Raw genomic sequence first — 20,171 nt, 5'->3', positions numbered from 1 at the left:
TGGCGTTTTTATTACGATAAGATCTTTTGACGAAATTTCAAACACCAACTTTCTTGTGTCAATGCGAAAATATTTTACCTTCGCCAACCTACATGGGGAGAAATGTTCTTCGTAGAAAAGTAAGAGAAATCAGAGCTCGTACGGAAAAATTTAAGTGTTAATTTTCCCAGGCACTGTTAGAGCGTGGAGCGGTAGGTGTTTCGAAACTCCTCTGCCAGGCTCTTAAGTGTGAATCACAAAGTATCCTCGCAAAAGCAGATGTGGGTGTTACATTTATTTACTTTCCTGGGCAACTGCAAGCCCCTGAATAGATCACTGATAATCTGCAGGTCTTCCTTCTACGATCTCAGCACTCACAGTCGCCTCTCTGAGTGTGTGTCATACAGGATGATTGCAATAAGTAAGCTACTCAGCCTTTAGCAGTGATATCTCACTCACTGCACCAATCATCCGCGCACCAATTTTTTATATGTTGTTTGCCGGTGATCCTAACACCAGTTACCTTCTAGCCATTTATAACATTTCCTATCCTTAGCCCGTGTAGAGAACCACTTACATGGGGTAGTCATAAACTTTTAATTATCACCCTGATAATATAAGTCTGCTACCATGAAATTTGGTGAAGACGTTAGTCTTCCTCTACATAATTCGTCTTACAGTGCGACATATTTCTCCCCAACCTTGAATGACAAGTTTGTAGCAGTCTGCATTGCTGTTGTTCATGGACGTATCACTTCGAAAATCGTTTAGTCGTCATTTTGAAAAAGCCCGACACGTAATGGTTTCTTCATCGGAGGAAATAGGAACAAGTCATTGGGTGCCGTGTACCGAGAGTACCGGCTGAGGAGAAATTTGATAGTCAAAACAAGCAGCACGTTTGACTGTGTCCTGTGGAGCACAAAGCTCTCGCTTGGAACAACTTCCTGTGACGCTCCGTCTTGACAGCCTTCCGCAAACTCAGCAGGAGACTGTGCTACCACGCTCCTCTGTGACTGTTTACTCCAGAGGAGCATAATCTGTTGGCATCATACCACTGCAGTACCACAAAACTGTAAGCGTTGCTTCGTCCTATTATGGCATGCTCGACATTGGAAACTGAATTGTATTTTCTCCACTACCGCCTCGATACTAATACTTTGATCTTCAAGCACCCGGGGCTCCATCTGCCTGCTTCCGTTTTCTATTTTCCAAACAAAAATAAAATAAAAAAGAAACACGCTGCATTGAAGAAGACGGTATATCAAGTACAGAAATTTTGAATCACTAGCGATAGCGGAACACAGCTTTACGGAAGGGCATTAACCTTGAGAATACGAAGATCCTCTCTCGCACATCACCTTGGTGTGATTCTGTAATAAAAGAAGCTCTCGAAATTCCCTTACGCACCAACAATTTTACCGATTGTCGGAGCATCTTGAAAGAAATAAAACAAAACAAAGATGTAATTTGTGGTGTCACCGCCAGACACCACACTTGCTAGGTGGTAGCTTTAAATCGGCCGCGGTCCATTAGAACATGTCGGACCCGCGTGTCGCCACTGTCAGTGATCGCAGACCGAGCGCCACCACACGGCAGGTCTCAAGAGACTTACTAGCACCCGCCCCAGCTGTACGGACGACTTAGCTAGCGATGCAACACTGACGAAGCCTCGTTTATTTGCAGAGAAGATAGTTAGAATAGCCTTCAGCTAAGTCAATGTCTACGACCTAGCAAGGCGCCATTAACAGTTGCTATTATTTATACCGTACCGTCAAGAACGATGTATACAAATGATGGATTAAAGTTAAGTATTCCAGCAGCTACGTACTTTTCTTTATAGCATTCATTCCGTATCCTGTTTCAGACCTCACACCAGGCTGCGTGAGTTTAACGCGTGCATTTCGGCCTCCTCTCTCAATTAGTGTGCGTAGTGTTGGCTAACTGCCAACACTACATAATTAATATGAGAGGAGAGGTAGTTTTACTGACTCGCTGCCGATTTTTCACATTTGCACATGTGCAGCCCACCCTACAGGAGGTGCCCCTCTGCGAATAGAAATCAGAATACCAAGTGACGTTGTACGACCAACGACAAGCTGGAACGCCACTGTAAAAGAAGCAAACTTTTCTCTTGTAAGACAGTCATCTCCTAACGAAGAATACTCGTCATCGAAGCCGGCCGGGGTGACCGAGCGGTTCTGGGCGCTACAGTTTGGAGCCGCGCGACCGCTACGGCCGCAGGTTCGAATCCTGCCTCGGGCATGGATGTGTGTGATGTCCTTAGGTTAGTTAGGTTTAAGTAGTTCTACGTTCTAGGGGACTGATAACCTCAGAAGTTAAGCCCCATTGTGCTCAGAGCCATTTGAACCATTTTGAATCATCATCGAAACCTCAGGTTGCAACTTAGATTCAACACGGTGTGACCACAGAGAAAATTTTGTACAGAATTATTCAAGCTTACTGCCGGCTATCAGCTGCATTCCACGTTGCACTGGCCTCTCCTGCACTAGGCCAAACCCGTAAACACAGCTGAGCGGTCTTGCCGTGAACACCGCCCCCACACTGCTTGCAGACCAAAGCACGACTACTTGTTACCGCTCTAAGAGCGCTGTCGCCAGAGAGATCTACCCATCTTCCGCCTGCCCCTGGTGACAACCACCGAATATGCACCTATGAATCAAGAGGAAACATATCTTACTAGCCACAACCTTAATAGAAAAATCACACGCCACGGCTCGGGAAAGATGCTCTGTCTCCCGAATGCATATCTTTCACATTTTAAGCAAAAGTACTGTGCTTCCGTGTTTTTTTCCTAGAAGAATTTACCATTCTGTACTGTGTTTTTAAAATGTATTTCCGGTTTTTTAGATGTTCGTCTTCGATTTTTTTAATTTAAAATAGTTAATCAAGTCTCATGCTCTTTGTCTCATCCTTGTTAAATTCTTTAAATAGCTCTTGGCAAAAGAGCCTTATGGACCGCTGATAGAACACTCACCGGTTATATGTGCCGAGGGGGATTCCATAGCGAATAACTAGACGTTTCTGCGCTACTTAACCACTGTGTCATATGATACCACAGTGTTGCCATGTACGACGCGCGACAATAAAGTAATGAGACTGATCTGAAGAAAAATGTTGCTTACCGTTTTAGTCAAGTTTAGTGTTGTCCCCTTCAAAGTAGTTGCCTTATGATTGCACACACTTTTTCCAGCGCTTCTGCCATTGATGGTAACATTAATGGAACTCATCTTCTGTAATGTCCTCCAAGACCCTCGTCACAGCTTCGTGGACATTCTGTGTTTGGAAATGGTGTCCCTTGACCGCCGTTTTGAGTCTTGGAAAAAAAAGTTGCACGGAGCGATATCTGGTAAATAAGGTGGCTACGGTAGTACTGAAATTTATTTTGAGGTTAAAAATTGTTGTACTGACAGAGCAGTATGGGATGTCGCATTATTGTAACGCAGAATCCAATTATGAGCAATGTTGGCAGGGCTCGAAGAACTTTTACGAAGTCTTTCTAAAATTTCTTTGTAGTAATATTGGTTAACTGTTTGTCCAGGAGGTACCCACTCTTTATTAACAATTCCCTTGGAAGCAAAGAAGCACACACGCATGCATTTCACTTTTGACTTTGACATGCGAGCTTTTTTTGGTCTGGGTGATCCCTTTGAGCACCATTGCGAACTTTGGCGTTTTCTCTCTGGATAGTCTCCAAAAGCCTTATGAAGCTTACCGTAAGTTGCCGTCACGTTTTCACCCAATTTAACGCAAAAAGAAATGGCATACCATTGCGCAATATTACGCGGTTTCATTTCCGTGACGAGAGACACAAACACGTGTTAACTTATTACAGCACAACTCACGACTGAGCAGTTGCACCATGTGCCACTTGGACTAGAAGCAGCTTATAGACAAAGGTCAAAGATATTGTGCCTACGTATGCCTGCAGGGTTGCCACATCTTGCAAAGAAAATCAGTCTCATTACTTTATTATCGCGCCTTGTAGTTCAACCAACTGAATATGAAATCTTGCAGTGTTGTTTCCTTAAGATGCAGAAAATGAATGCCACAGATCTGTGGAGCATGAATTTCAATGTGTAGCAATCCTACATGCATGATCTACTAAAATAAAATAAAGCTTTATTCTGTCGAGATGATAATTAAAACTTTATGGCTAAACCCCGTACAACTTCACTACTGGAGTGGATCGGAACGCCCTAGATGGCCTTCTGTGTTGACAGCAGAGTCGACGGACGGGGCAGGCAGCCCCCGGCAGAAGCGCACCTTCTTGTGCAAGAAGTGCGGCTACGGCGGCGGCTACGGCGGCCGCGGGGGCGGCTACCGGCAGGCGTACTCCGTCGTGGTGCCGGTGAGGCTGGTGGTGGTGCAGCCGCACCCCGTCTACTACCGTCACCGGCCGCAAGGCGGCTACTGCGACCCGTGCAGCCGCAGGCGCTACTACGGGGGCGGCGGCGGGGGCGGCTCCTATGCCGAGTCCTTCAGCTACAGCCGCTCCTACAGCTAGTAAGCTCAGCATCCACATACTCTACAAAGTCAAATGTAACAATACAGAGTGGTCGTAAACAAGCTGAAAAGCTTGTAAGGATGTTGCAGGCTCATTAGGATTCAAGTTAGCCAATCAGGCCTAAGAGCGCGCAAATCGAGCAGATATAGTTAGTGTCAGTTGTCCTCACAGCGCTTATGACAGCGCACGATACTGCTCACCCTTTGGCTCGGGTTCGATCCTTCTTACCATTCCCTGTATTTCTCTTCTCCGTTTTTAGGAAACGAAGCGAATATCACGTTTGGCGAAAAAATCTCTGGCCGGTTGCTTGAAATTGCACGCGAAGCGGCCTGATAGGATAATTTCAGTGCTAATTGTGTGTCTGTGTGTGAGAGAGAGATCTTATGGGACTTAACTGCTAAGGTCATCAGTCCCTGAGCTTACACACTACTTAACCTAAATTATCCTAAGGACAATCACACAAACCAAGGCCCGAGGGAGGACTCGAACCTCCGCCTTGATCAGCCGCATAGCAGTGCTAATTAAATCCGAATTTTATAACAATTATTTCTCGCCAAAATCTATCGTGCAACATCCTTACAACCTTTTCAGATTGTTAAAAAATGGTTGAAATGGCTCTGAGCACTATGGGACTTAACTTCTGAGGTCATCAGTCCCCTAGAAATTAGAACTACTTAAACCTAACTAACCTAAGGACATCACACACATCCATGCCCGAGGCAGGATTCGAACCAGCGACCGTAGCGGTGGTGCGGTTCCAGACTGTAGCGCCTAGAACCGCTCGGCCACACCGACCGGCTTTTCAGATTGTTCCTGACCACATTTTACTGTCTGTACGGTGAAAGAAGAGACCTGACAGTTAAACTGGGCTTGGCATAGCAGCTTCGCGCTTCTACCTTAACCAATTGTGTACCACGCTTCTGTATATATCGCTGTGGCAAAGACTGTGTGTTGCTGCAGCAGTATAGACGACTATTGTTTTAGCCACATAGCTTCGGTACCGCGAATGGCCTTTTGCGTTTCGCAGTTGAAACTTGGCAACAGCGCTGCCTGATGTCAATGCTCTTCCTTCGCTGTAGGAAGCTCAGTTTTTACCTTCATCTTAACCGCTGTCACTCAGATGCATGGTGGCCCTGATCTTACCCAGAAATTGAAGTTCTGCATCTGCTTCTGTTATTCGAAAGTCATACGATGGATGGTACGTACTGTATCAATGCTATTTCTATTGTTAATAATGTTATTGTGAAACGAGCAACCAATTTTAGTGCCCATCGCTACAGGAAGTGGCTTAGTCAATACAAACAATCAATAAATGAGTATAACATGACAATATTTATTTACAATATTTACAAATTGTTAAAATCACACACTGATCAGCCAGAAAATCACGACCACCTGCCTACTGCCTATCGATATATGTACCCGTCCATGCGATAGCAGAGACATCTGGCGAGGAATAACAGTGAGCGTACTGTCCGTGTGTAGAATGGGGAAGTCGCACAATCTGAGTTTGAACGAAGGCAGATTGTGATGACCTGGAGGCTCAGCATGAGCAGTTCTGAAACTTCCCGACTTGTCGGTTGTTCGTGGATTTCTATGGTGTGTGTCTTCAACGCGTGGCGAAACCAGTGTGAAACCACGTCCAGATGTCGTGGGGTTGCGCTGTCACTCCGCATTACAGATGTCGTAGGCTGGGTAGACAGGTAAAATAGGAGAGGCGGTCATCTGTGGCGGAACTAACTTCAGACTTTATTGTTGGGCAGAGTACAAGTGTTTATGAACATACAGTGTGCACTGGACGCTCCTGACGATGGGCCTCCACAGCCGACGAACCATGCATATGCCAATGTTAACACCACGACATCGGCAACTACGACTGCAACGGGCACGTGACGATCAGCACTGGGCGTTGGCGCAGTGTCAGATCGTTGCATGGTCTGATGAACCCCGACACCTTCTTCATCAAGCCCATGGGTGGTCACGAATCCGACATCTTCCAGGGGTACAGCCCATTGACACGTCTACTGCGGGACGGTGACAAGCTGGCGGCAGCTCCGTTATGCTCTGGGGAACATTGACGTGGGCATCCATGCGTCCAGTGGAGCTCGCGCAAGGCATCATCAAGGCCAAACACTATCGTACACCGGTTACAGACCATATTTCCCGAAGTCAGTGGCATTTTCCAGCTAGATAATGCGTCATGTCACAATGCCAGGAATGTGAGTGTGTGGTTCGAAGAACATAGTGGTGAGTTCCGGTTCATGTGCTGGTCCCCCACTCGCCAGATCTGAAACCGGTAGAAAACATCTGGAATGTGAGTGAACGTGGAGCCAGAGCTCATCGCTCACCTACCCGGAATTTACGGGAATTAGATGACTTGAGTGCACAGATGTGGTGCCAGCACCTTGCAGCAACCTACCAAGACCTCGTTGCTTTCATGCCACGACGCGTCGCCGCTGTTATCCGTGTCAAAGGTGGACTTACCGACTATTAGGTAGGTGGTGACAAGGTTCTTGCTAATCAGTGTGCATACCTCTGTATCCTGTGAGCTCACTTCAGCAAAGTCTCTGTTCTATATTTGGTACAATAAAATAGATCATTTGTTAACAGTCTCTATCACTTTATCAACAGCGTCATGCTAATACAATAATCTAACACATGTAGTCACGCTACTCCTACTCATTCGTTTTACGCAGTGGGTCGGCAGTGATCCGAGCGGACTGAAAGCTACAATTCTGCATAGGACATCACATGAGTGCGAATACTATCATTTAATTTCATTTGCAACATACTTTCTATAATCCGGAGTGTATGTACTGCTATAAAATCAATATTAACTAAAAAAACACCACATTTGTCTTTAGATAGTTTCCTAAGGCCCCTGGGAGGTAAGAAATGGTACATTACAGGGCAGTTTATTTACAATTCTTTTGTAACTTACAGGTATTTACTGAAGAATGTCGTTTTCTTTTATGAACAATAGAATAATTCCTAAACGGCGGAAGACGAGCTTTTGCAGAAAGACGTTTTATACCTAGTCAACAACGTGAAGTAACACTACATTTCCAATCAAATCAATCACTCGGGAATATTTTATGGATTGCAGTACTTACATTATTTAACGTACCAAATAAGGCAGCACACTTATAGTAGAGGAAAACCACACAAACGGGATAACAAAACTTCAAAAGTAATAAAGATGTTTCCCAGCACAGAAGAAACCAATTCCACAGTTGGAGCTGTATCTGAGCCACAAACGGCAAGAATCCGCAACGAATTATCTTTTGAAGCAAAAGTAATTACATGTATAGAAATATTCCTGTATTGTAAAGTCGAATGAAGTGTAAGAATGTGCGAATGATGAGACTCCATAGAAAACTACACTCCTGGAAATTGAAATAAGAACACCGTGAATTCATTGTCCCAGGAAGGGGAAACTTTATTGACACATTCCTGGGGTCAGATACATCACATGATCACACTGACAGAACCACAGGCACATAGACACAGGCAACAGAGCATGCACAATGTCGGCACTAGTACAGTGTATATCCACCTTTCGCAGCAATGCAGGCTGCTATTCTCCCATGGAGACGATCGTAGAGATGCTGGATGTAGTCCTGTGGAACGGCTTGCCATGCCATTTCCACCTGGCGCCTCAGTTGGACCAGCGTTCGTGCTGGACGTGCAGACCGCGTGAGACGACGCTTCATCCAGTCCCAAACATGCTCAATGGGGGACAGATCCGGAGATCTTGCTGGCCAGGGTAGTTGACTTACACCTTCTAGAGCACGTTGCGTGGCACGGGATACATGCGGACGTGCATTGTCCTGTTGGAAGAGCAAGTTCCCTTGCCGGTCTAGGAATGGTAGAACGATGGGTTCGATGACGGTTTGGATGTACCGTGCACTATTCAGTGTCCCCTCGACGATCACCAGTGGTGTACGGCCAGTGTAGGAGATCGCTCCCCACACCATGATGCCGGGTGTTGGCCCTGTGTGCCTCGGTCGTATGCAGTCCTGATTGTGGCGCTCACCTGCACGGCGCCAAACACGCATACGACCATCATTGGCACCAAGGTAGAAGCGACTCTCATCGCTGAAGACGACACGTCTCCATTCGTCCCTCCATTCACGCCTGTCGCGACACCACTGGAGGCGGGCTGCACGATGTTGGGGCGTGAGCGGAAGACGTCCTAACGGTGTGCGGGACCGTAGCCCAGCTTCATGGAGACGGTTGCGAATGGTCCTCGCCGATACCCCAGGAGCAACAGTGTCCCTAATTTGCTGGGAAGTGGCGGTGCGGTCCCCTACGGCACTGCGTAGGATCCTACGGTCTTGGCGCGCATCCGTGCGTCGCTGCGGTCCGGTCCCAGGTCGACGGGCACGTGCACTTTCCGCCGACCACTGGCGACAACATCGATGTACTGTGGAGACCTCACGCCCCACGTGTTGAGCAATTCGGCGGTACGTCCACCCGGCCTCCCGCATGCCCACTATACGCCCTCGCTCAAAGTCCGTCAACTGCACATACGGTTCACGTCCACGCTGTCGCGGCATGCTACCAGTGTTAAAGACTGCGATGGAGCTCCGTATGCCACGGCAAACTGGCTGACACTGACGGCGGCGGTGCACAAATGCTGCGCAGCTAGCGCCATTCGACGGCCAACACCGCGGTTCCTGGTGTGTCCGCTGTGCCGTGCGTGTGATCATTGCTTGTACAGCCCTCTCGCAGTGTCCGGAGCAAGTATGGTGGGTCTGACACACCGGTGTCAATGTGTTCTTTTTTACCATTTCCAGTAGTGTATTTCGTGTCAAGAGAAGTGCCTGTCGCAATAGGAACGGACAGTAGAAATACATGCTTCTCAAGCGTGAAATATGTGTCTATATTCTCTTGCTTTCAGCGGTGTAAGCTGCAATTATATAGATGTTCGAAACTATTTCTGCATTCATGAGTTCTAACTTATCTCACTGAATTAGTAAGAGTCGGTGGTTTTTGCATTCATCTCACGACCGTTCACGTCATTCATCTATATAGATCATTTGTAAGAAAGTAATTAAAAACAAACATTAATCTTGCGTCTGGCTCTGGCACCGCTACAAACGCTATTGTCGTTCTAAACGTCAGACGGTAACAGTTTTCACTGGAGTGAGTGTCGCGACTTTATGTGTTAGACTGTGCTAATACGTTCTTATTGTCTCACTGTAAGTCTTCCGAGATCTGGAGCTCGGTATGCGTGGTCTTAAAGAGACGCGCGTACAGCCACGTTTGCAAGCAATGAGTAGAAGCGAAGATGACTTCCTCTGGTAGGGTACGTAGTGCTGTCCATATGAAGACGGCGAGCCGTCATCGACGGAAATGTTTTAGAGTATGCATGTGACATGGACGAAAATACCGTCGACACTGCACCAATCTCTGTTAATAACGCTCTTTCTCAAAAATAAATTGCACCGTTACCGGTTCCAAGTCGAAAAGTTCATCTTCAGAAGGCTGTGACGGCCGCAGTGGCCGAGCGGTTCTAGGCGCTTCAGTCCGGAACCGCGCTGCTTCTACGGTCGCAAGTTCGAATCCTGCCTCGGGCGTGGACGTGTGTTATGTCCTTAGGTTTAAGTAGTTCTAGATCTAGGGGACTGATGACCTCAGATGTTAAGTCCCATACTGCTTCAAGCCATTTGAACCATTTTTTTTTTTTTTCAGAAGGCTGTTCACGTTTAAAATTGCATTTTGCTTGTTTTGTACATATGGTTTCTCATTGTGGAGGAAGTTCTTTGGTGTGGTGTTAACCTATACCAAACCGCAATGAAAGAAAATTGAGTACTTTGCTGTAATTTGACCTAACAGTCACCTAAGGGATGAACTGAGAGAATTCTGTATTAATTACATCGAAAATTTTGCATCATTTTACAGCCGTGTTGACTGTTTTTGAAGAAATTCACTTTTCTTGTATACCATCCAAGATTCAACAGTTTTTCGAACTCTGAAAATGCAGACAATGTTCTAGGGACCGGAATCGAGCGAGATCAGAGCACGCCTGCCGGCGGCATAAACGGTGAATCGCCGGTACAACGCAGACACACACTAGCAAAAGGGACGGCTGGCAACACAGACCACATGGCGAAATAGCAAGACCAGAGACAAAAACCAAATCGGATACCGAAACGTAGCAACTACTAGCGACCAGAGCAACGATAAGTAGATAAACGATCACGAGCGCTTTCGGATCACGACTGCGGTCTGAGCCCCTGCGCGCCGGTTTTATAGGACCACTGTGAATGCCGATAGGCCGGCGTTGCCTGAGGATAACGCGACAGCAGCGCTTCCAGGTTATGGGGGCGCCGTCCAGCGGCTGTAGTCTACGTCCATGTCTTCTGGCGGGCTGTCAGCATTTTCAGACCGGGATACCAGAAGTGTTGAGTATCCAGTAAACGCCTAAATATTTCAGCCACACAGGTTTAAGTACACAGATGGCAATGTTCCAGGACAAACCGGTGACGGCCTGAGAGGCTACGCCGTTCAATAAGTAATGTCCCACATTTTCTTTAAAAAAGCCATTAATATTCATAGATCAAAGTCCTTGTTAGTGCTTAACATTTGACGTTTGTTCTGTGCGCCGATGAAGTTTGGAACCGTTCTGGCAGATGGCAGAGCCGTAGTACAGCGTCAAGCGTAACGTTACAAGCAGCGTGCTGTTACTGAATTCTTGTGTGCAGAAAAAAAATCTGTGATGAACATACATAAACGTTCTTGTACAGTGTATGGCGATGCTGCAGTTGATAGGAGTACAGCTGGGCGATGGGTAAAGCAAGTTACAGTCTCAGGAAATGCAGAAACAGGACTCCATGATCAGCCACTCTCGGGACGTCCTGTCACAGCCACTGTTCCAGACATGCTGGATCGTGCGGATGCCGTTATTCGTGCCGATCGGCGTATCACAACTCTACAATTGGCTCTACAGTTGGCGGTCATCATTGGAAATGCGTCCGCAATGATATTGAAAGAGGTGCTCATGGTGTGTTCACGAATGCACACAGCGGATCACAAGATTCAAAGAAAGACCATTTTGAACCGACAGAGAGACCATTGTCACGGGTCGTTACGGGGGACGAAAGCTGGGTGCACCACTTTGCGCCGGAAACAAAAAGGCAGTCCATGGATTGTTATCATCCTCATTCACCACAAAAGAAGAAATTCAAGGCAACCCCCTCTGGTAGTCATGGTGACAGTCTTCTGAAATTGTGATGGCGTCATTCTCGTGGATGTGATGCCAAGAGGGTCAACCATCAATTCAGAGGCCTACATGAAGACTCCGAATGAACTCAAGAACCGTTTCCGACGTGTCCGATTGGACAAGAATCCAGCAGAAATCTTCTCCAACACGATAATGCACTCCCACACACAAGTCTGTGAACTCGGGAAAACATCGCAAAATTGGGTTAGACATATTTTCCTCATCCATCCTACACTCCAGACCTGGCACCATCGGACTTCCGTCTCTTTGGGCCGCTTAAAGATTCTCTACAGGGAACACACTTTGAAGGTGACGAGAGTGTCAGTCATGCATTGAAAACATGGCTCTGCCCACAGGACAAGAGCTTTTACCAGCAGGGAATACATGTTTTTCCACAAAGTTGGCGTGCGGCCATAGAACTTGATGAAGACTAGGTAGAAAAAGAGGACATGGACAAGACATGACGATGTATGTTGTTACCAATCATACAATGAAGACTTTCACGACCGGATATTTCAGCTGCTGAGAATTCTTCCGGGTTGCATGGTGGTGCTGGCCGTTGTGGCCGAGCGGTTCTAGGCACTTCAGTCCGGAACCGCTCTGATGCTACGGTCGCAGGTTAAAATCCTGCCTCGGGCATAGATGTGTGTGCTACCCTTAGGTTAGATTTAAGTAGTTCTAAGTTTAGGGGGCTGATGATCTCAGATGTTAAGTCCCATAGTGCTCAGAGCCATTTGAACCATTTGTATGGCCATGGTGGGTGGAACTCTTCTATCTCTGACGTTTCGCCAAGGCTACGTTGGACATCCTCGGAGGTGCTCCTGGTTGTGCTGAGTCTTGCCGACAGACGAGTCGGACGTCGAAGAGCGGCCTCAACACCGTGGAAAGTGGGAATGGTCTGGATTTCACATGACAGCAGAGATAAACCTTGTCAAATATAAAATATAACTATCGATCATTGTACGTCAAAGATAAAAACACCTCGCCGATTCTGTAGCGCCACTGTCCATATACCGCTGAGTTTCATGACTCCTTCTTTTCTGTTCAAATTATGCCCATGTTTATATATTTCGATGACTTCTCTAAATAGCCGTGGATAATAGTTCGTCATAGTACATAAAACTTCAGTTTCCGAAAATTTCACTACGTGATCACCTGACTGAACCACCTCCGAAGCACCTCCAGTGTCCAACGTAGCCTTGGATGAAACGTCAGGGATAGAAGAGTTCCATCCACCATGGCCATAGAAATGTTTCAAATGGCTCTGAGCATTATGGACTTAACATCTGCGATCATCAGTCCCCTGAACTTAGAACTATTTAAACCTAACTAACCTAAGGACAGCACAAACATCCATGCCAGAAGCAGGATTTTAACCTGCGACTGTAGCATCAGAACGGTTCCGGACTGAAGCGCCTAGAACCGCTCGGTCACAACGGCCGGTGCAACCATACAACCCGGAAGAATTCTCAGTAGCTATTGTCACCAGGTTCTGAAGCTTAACAGTAAATATGTTCTGAGAAAAAAAAGTGGAGTATTACTTACTGAATGACTCTCATATATTTAGTGTTAGTTCTTTCAGACTCTGTCTTGATCCAGCAACCACTATTAATTAAGACACAAAAGAATTACAGACACTGGCAGGGAGCGGTCATTGATTAAATCAATGGGAAACGTTGAAAATTTGTGCCAGACCGGGATTCGAACCCGGATCTCCTTCTTTCACTGACCACTGTGGCCACCGCAACTGCAAGATCTACCATATCTCGCCTTCTGTCAGACCAAAACCCTCAACTTACTCACACACTACTAATGTAGTGCCCCTTGCCCATTATTCTTGTTACTCGCGGATTACACCGATTCCAGTTCTTTACCCCATTTCTTTACAAACGTGTTCTCTTGTACTACTATTAAAAAAGAAGTAGCAAACGTTACGAAAATGCTAAAACGTCCCACGCATGCTACTCGACTGATTATAGCGTTAAAAGAGGGCTATTAGGAAAGTAAGGAACGATAGGTCGCGAAATGGAAACTAAAGTGAAAATCAAAACTGTTTTATTTGCAACAGTTAGTTACAACTTCCAGCTACTTACCTCCATAGTCACTGATGCGACATAGACGTTGTCGTAGCGTTGTACCAACTTTCCAATGCCCTCGTTACACAAGGCAGCCGCCAGTGCTTTCCGCCAATTCTCTACGCTGGCCTACAGCTCGTTGTCTGTGCCAAAATGTTGGCTTCATAGCCAGTGGTTCATGTGAGCAGAGATGAAACTCAGAGGGCTGTATTCTGGGCAATCAAACATTTCCAATTGAAAACGATGTAGAAGCATCTTCATTGCCCCTGCAGAATGCTGTTGAGAATTGTCTTGAAGAAGAAAACGCACGACAGTTGCGTAATGTTGGCTGCATAGCTTCAGGCGAAATTTCTCACCAGCCCCTCGTACTTGGCGGGAGACACTACTGTTCTAGGTATCTTTATGTGTTCCCTGTGTGCTCAGAACTAAAAAGAACGACGTAACGCGATCGATGGGCATACTAGAGTCACTCGCCAACACAGCTGTGCAAAACGTCATCGAATTTTCACTGTGGTTTCCATTTCGCGACCGATCGTTCCTTACTTTACGAATAACCCTCCCATTATAACTATTATTCCTTTATGGATCCAATAGGACAACGCGAGGTACATCCATCAGTTTTAATGGTTGACCCTCCTTTGTGTCCAAATTTGTTGTATCCTTTTAGAATGAAGTCTCTTTCTTTCACCAGGCCACGGTGTTCCAGTCCGCTTTCTAATTTTCCACTGACCAACTTTCTAATCAAATATCTTTTGTCTGAATGATTTTCTATCTGTAAAGTCTGCCTGAGTTATACCGGCCACTTTATGATCCTCCTTAATCACAGCGATCCGTTCAGTTTTGGTCTTACTTTGTTTTCGTAGAATTCTACTATGTTCATGCCCTCTAGTGACAGAATGGGTTACCAGGCAAATGGAGCAATGGTATGTTAGGAAGTTAGTAGCATGTCAGTCCTACATGAGAGTACAACATGTTTTGAGATTATTTTTTTGGAACATAGCAAAACTATGTGCTACATTACATAGGGAAGCTTGCTGTGCTTGATACATTTACAACTTGTGAATTTAAATCAGCCATACAATTGTTGTGTCATGGCAAAACACACTGCAAGAATCCTTGGCAATTTACCCTGTGTAGTTTTTAATCTATTCTACATTAGGACATGGAATGAACGGTTGGGCAAGCATGGGCATAACTTGTAGTGACGTGGTTGTGCCACCATTGACTCAGTTGCCTCGTCTCATTATTTTTCATAATTGTTGTCAGATGTACGGTCACAATTCCCATTATACTAGGACTATTCGGAAAGTAAGTTCCGAATGATGGCGAAATGGAAAACACTGTGATAATCAGAAATATTTTATCTGCAATTGTTAGTTACAGCTTCCAGCCACTGCTCTACATAGTCACCACTCCGACTTATGGATTTTCATTGCGTTGTACCTACTTTCCAATACCCTCGTCATAGAAGGCAGCCGCCTCTGCTTCCCGCCAATTCTCTACGCTCATCTATAGCTCGTTGTCTGAGTGAAAATGTTGTTTTCATAGCCAGTAGTTAATGTGAGCAGAGATGAAACACAGAAGGAGCCAATTACGCGCTGCAGTGCGGGTGATGAAACGCTTCCCATCGAAAACGCTGCAGGAGCATTTTCATTGCCCCTGCAGATTGCTACCGAGAATTCTTATGAAGTGGGACTGTATAACAGTTCTGTAATGTGGACTGCATAACATCAGACGAAATCTCTCAAAATGTCCTCAAACATGGCGAGGGACATTATTTTCTACGCGTCTTTATGTGCTCGCCATGCGCTCAGAACTGAAAAGGGCGAAGTGATGCAGCCGACAGGCATACTAGAGACACTTTCGAACACATATGTGCAAAGCTTTATTAGATTTTCACAGTGATTTCCATTTCTTAACCGATCCGAACTTACTTTACGAATATCCCTCGTATATTCTCCAACTGATGTTATACATTTGATATTGATGACATAGTTCGTTGCAACCGTTAATGTAATTCCTTTTTTAAAAGAAAAATTTTATATACTGTTAATATGGCTTCACTATTGCAGTGTCAAATAAACATTTAACAGATTTTTCTGGCTTCCTTCCTTAAAGTGTAAGTTACTTCTATTTTCTTCACTTCATTTCCATGACATGGTATATTTCTCTTGAGCCCTTGATGGAAATCCGTAAGATGCACCGACCCTCCTCTTTCAAATTCCAAATTGATAAATTTTGGCGTCTCACAGCGCCGTTAAAAGTTTTCTTGTGGGACTCCAAATACAACAAAAGTCCTGCCTTATCCTATTTATCTCTTGTTCTATAGCTGTAGTTCGTTCCTGTAAGGCTTCTATCAGTTCTGGTTTTTTCCCCTTTTCCTACAAGTTCTTTCACACTAGCTTCCATAAGCCTAACGTGCTCAGCTGATCTACGACACCTGAAATCTTGCTCTCCAGTCTCTTCCTTTCCAGAACTGATTTGTCCTAATTCTTGTCTCACATTTCGTATTTCCGCCTACAGTCCAACTTGTGTTTGTTACAGATGATTAGTTTGACTATTACATGTTCCACGTGCCCCCATTATTCCTGAAAAGTACTACCCGTAGTTATTCCTTCTATTGTCTCTTCTACCGGTGACATCTTGCGTTCTGTTAATTTAGCTCGGGCCCTGGTAATAAAAATTTATGTTCCAATTAGTACTTCAAATCGGAAGATTGCACAACTGGCTCGGAACAGTTAGCTGTTACAGTTGTGAAATAACAGCTTGCTGTACCATGTTCGCCAAATATAGTGTAGAAAATCTATCCCCTCTATTAATCCTTTTCCCTTCGCTAAAAAAACTGCTACCTTCTCTTTGTATACTCTTGTATCTGCACAAGTAAACTGATTCTTATACATCCGCTCAGAGCTTAATCCAACGTTGACGAAATTCTATTATTCTTCTATATATAGAAATATGATGAAATGTAACATGTATAAGGTAACCAGTTCTCTGTTAAACAATGCCTCTGTTTTCATCACTAGAATTTATACACACATACACACTCGTTTATCCAAAACCTACCACAAATACATTAGTCGAATCAGATGCAGAAATCAAAATTAATTAGATGATATAATGTGATGTGAGTATATGTACGAATTCAAATTAAAACAGAGGTATCTGTAATTAATGGTGTGTGAACAACGCTGATAACTAGGATGGACTCTGTATGACAAAGTTAAACCCCAAAACTTTTGATACCTACTTTCCGACATCACTGCTACAGCATGCGCTTTCAAAAATTCCCATGAATGTCAAGAATTTAACTAAGTCTACGTAGTGTTTTTAGATAGTTTTGGACTGCTAGAAACTTTACACTTTGTGTATCGTAACAAACAAGTCAAACTGTCACATTTTTTCTGTGATCTTATCGCAAGGTCTCTCGTTACATCATTTAATTTATTTTATTTAACTATTTAATTTTGCTTCTAAATGTATTGCTAAGCTTCGATAATTTAACTGACGCAACTGCCAGTGTGAATACCTGCAGAAGTTGAGATCGTAATAGCGAAGTTCATACTCCGTTTACATGTTCGGTCGTTATTCTCTTTTCCTGACCAGTGAAGCGTTTTTTCTGTGCTTCTTACCTGGATGATGTCACCTGGTTGCAGCAGGATGCTGCGTGAACCTCTGGTCCTCTCCCGTAATAGCTGAATGCCACAATCTGATACATATGGCGGCCCTTGGTAACCATTTACAAAAAATTTCACTGAAAATTATGTGACTGAAGTCTTTCTCCAAATCGTCTTGAGATGAAAAATAAATGTTTTAAATATCACATGGAAACTGATGGACTGGACATGGCTTGTTGTTTTCAGCAGAACACAGTATTGTATTGGTAACAGTACACGCAAGAATAAATTTATTTACCGCACATTTATTTAGAAGCACACTACATTGTTCCCTTACAACAGATAATTTGACTAATTATCTTTTCGAATGTTCACTTGACATTGCATTAACCTTATAGACAGTTGTCCAATAGCTGCACTTCGTTCACGTTTTAATTCCTTTTCCAACAAGAGTATTAATGCTTGACCGTAATCCTTTCTTCCACTCCTTTGCAGCCCTACGTCTTTCTGTAGTGTCCACCAGTTACTAAACTTGGCGAATTTAAAACAAATGCTATCCATCATTAACGTTCCCAAAGTTTCTTCGGCTCTTCTCTTCTGGCTCGTAAAATCTTCTCCAGTAAGTACCTCTGTCTTTTCATTTCCAGTCTACTCTTTTGCCTTTCGGTTGTACTTCCACAGCCTCTGAATAGTTTCACGTAACTGATGGTTCAAACTGAAGTTTACCGACCCTTATTAGCACGACACCATTACCCACTGCCTGACCATACTCTTCTACGTACTATTTAGATTAAAGTTCAGTCTTGATCACGTTATGTCTGTTTTAATGAGTAACCGGTTTCGATTTTTTCTATAAAACCATCATCAGACCCATTGGCTCCCTTGGGTTGGTAGGTGGAGCTCTCCTTGCTGCTGCACAGCAGCAAAGAGAGCTCCACCTACCAACCCAAGGGAGACAATGGGTCTGATGATGGTTTTATAGAAAAAACCGAAACCGGTTACTCATTAAAACAGACATAACGTGATCAAGACTGAACTTTAATCTAAATATAACAATTAATTGATCACTTTATTCCAAAAATGTTTACCAAAATCTTCTACGTACAGCCGAACATTTCAGGTTAGCTTCACTTTGTATCCTTCTACTTGAACTACTTCCTATTAAACTCTTCTCCACGAATCACAGTTCGAATATTACTCCAGTATATTCCCTTTTTACTTATATACATTGACTATTTACTTACTAGAATACTTCCATTACTCACACTGCACTGCACTGTCGTATTTCTCCTCGCTCAAAAACATAGATCACACTTTTACTCCAAGCCGTTTCACTTATTCTGACTATAACGACTTGCATTAGGTGTCAGAAGTAACAGCTTTTTAACAGCAACAACAATATATAACAAAGTTCGAGCACATGCGGAGGCTCCCCTACTTTGGTTCTTCCTGCGTTGTCATTTGAGATTGGAACAATAAATGGGGATATTATAGCGACAAGCAAAGCTCTTTGCACAACTTAATGTAAAATGGCTTTTCGATTGCCGATGTAGATGCAGACAACATAATACCCTTATTGAAATAACGTCCTACTGTTTCTTTCGACTTGTACTTGTTTAAATGTTTTGTGGAAAGTTGTAAACTAACAACTATATTCCTCTGTTTCAGCGGTTAAAGGAAATGAGCCAGCAACATCATTGTCAACTGACGCTATTGTGCCCCTTGTCACCGCACACTTTTTCCATTGTTACATCGTTCATCTCCCGGTCGGAGTGGAACTGTCGGGACTTCCACTGGGCAAGACAGGAACTGTGCACGGTGTGCTGAAAAAACGGATTCAACTGTTTATCTGAAAGACAGGGGGAAAAGTATCAAGCATTTCAGAATTTAATTTTTAATACATGTGTTCTAAGAAATTATGTTGAAAGTAGTGCGAGGTACTTTCTATGTAAATTATGTATTGATTATGTTTCCTTACAACAAACACAGAAAATGCTTCTGTTGGTAACCGTATAATTAAAGGATTCTAGCAGATATTGCAACTTGCTGACAGATCTTTACCTGCATTTTCCTCTCATGTCCCTCATAACTATGATGCAAAATAAGGTCGATTACTTAACGACGAGCAGAACTGGTTTTATTTGCATGTCATGACATTCTTAGAAATCACTGGCAATACCAACAACACCAAAGAAAAGCTGAGTATACGCATTCAATTATTCTAAAAATATTTTTCATTAACGAAGTGTGTGCCTGCTCTTTTTCTTTGTGTGCAATGTTCATTGTCTGTCAAGTGTATATCTTAAGGTGCTAAATGCAGATTTTGTTGCCTCACAATAAGCTCGAAAATAATCAAATCGTTCAAATGACTCTGAGCACTATGGAACTTAACATCTGAGGTCATCAGTCCACTAGAACGTAGAACTAATAAAACCTAACTAACCTAAGAACATCACACACATCCATGCCCGAGGCGGGATTCCAACCTGCGACCGTAACGGTCACGCGGTTCCAGACTGAAGCGCCTAGAACCGCCCGGTCACAACGGCCGGCCGAAAATAGTCGCCATGCAGTCTATTCAGAGACGTTGTTGGACGTAAATAACTACTCAGACTGCACTGTATTAGTTATTATTATATTTCATATCACAGATTTAAGAACATCATCAGCTGTGCCTGATCACCCAGATAGATTTGACGATGGAACAGGATGTCCCGAAATCGATAACGTACAATAAAATAAGTAAA

The 20,171-nt window shown here is 44.2% G+C and overlaps 1 protein-coding gene across 4 annotated transcripts in view; it reads left to right on the top strand.

Annotated features, from left to right (window-relative positions):
- The window catches only part of LOC126459215 (uncharacterized), a 64,596-nt gene extending 45,136 nt beyond the window's left edge, over window positions 1–19,460 (top strand). For 2 of the 4 annotated variants that reach the window (XM_050095846.1, XM_050095848.1), the window contains 2 exons: window positions 4,224–4,503; window positions 19,093–19,460. In XM_050095846.1, coding sequence (XP_049951803.1) covers window positions 4,224–4,503; window positions 19,093–19,099 — 287 coding nt within the window. In that variant the 3' untranslated portion in view covers window positions 19,100–19,460. Of the gene's footprint in view, window positions 1–4,220; window positions 4,504–19,092 lie in introns of all 4 variants that reach the window. The other 2 variants (XM_050095845.1, XM_050095847.1) reach the window with 1 other exon arrangement.
- Window positions 19,461–20,171: the final 711 nt, after the last annotated feature.

Source organism: Schistocerca serialis, chromosome 1 (genome assembly GCF_023864345.2).
Source record: "Schistocerca serialis cubense isolate TAMUIC-IGC-003099 chromosome 1, iqSchSeri2.2, whole genome shotgun sequence".
Lineage (NCBI taxonomy): Eukaryota > Metazoa > Arthropoda > Insecta > Orthoptera > Acrididae > Schistocerca > Schistocerca serialis.
Note: the sequence above shows the minus strand (reverse complement) of the source record. Positions and strands in the feature narration are given on the sequence as shown.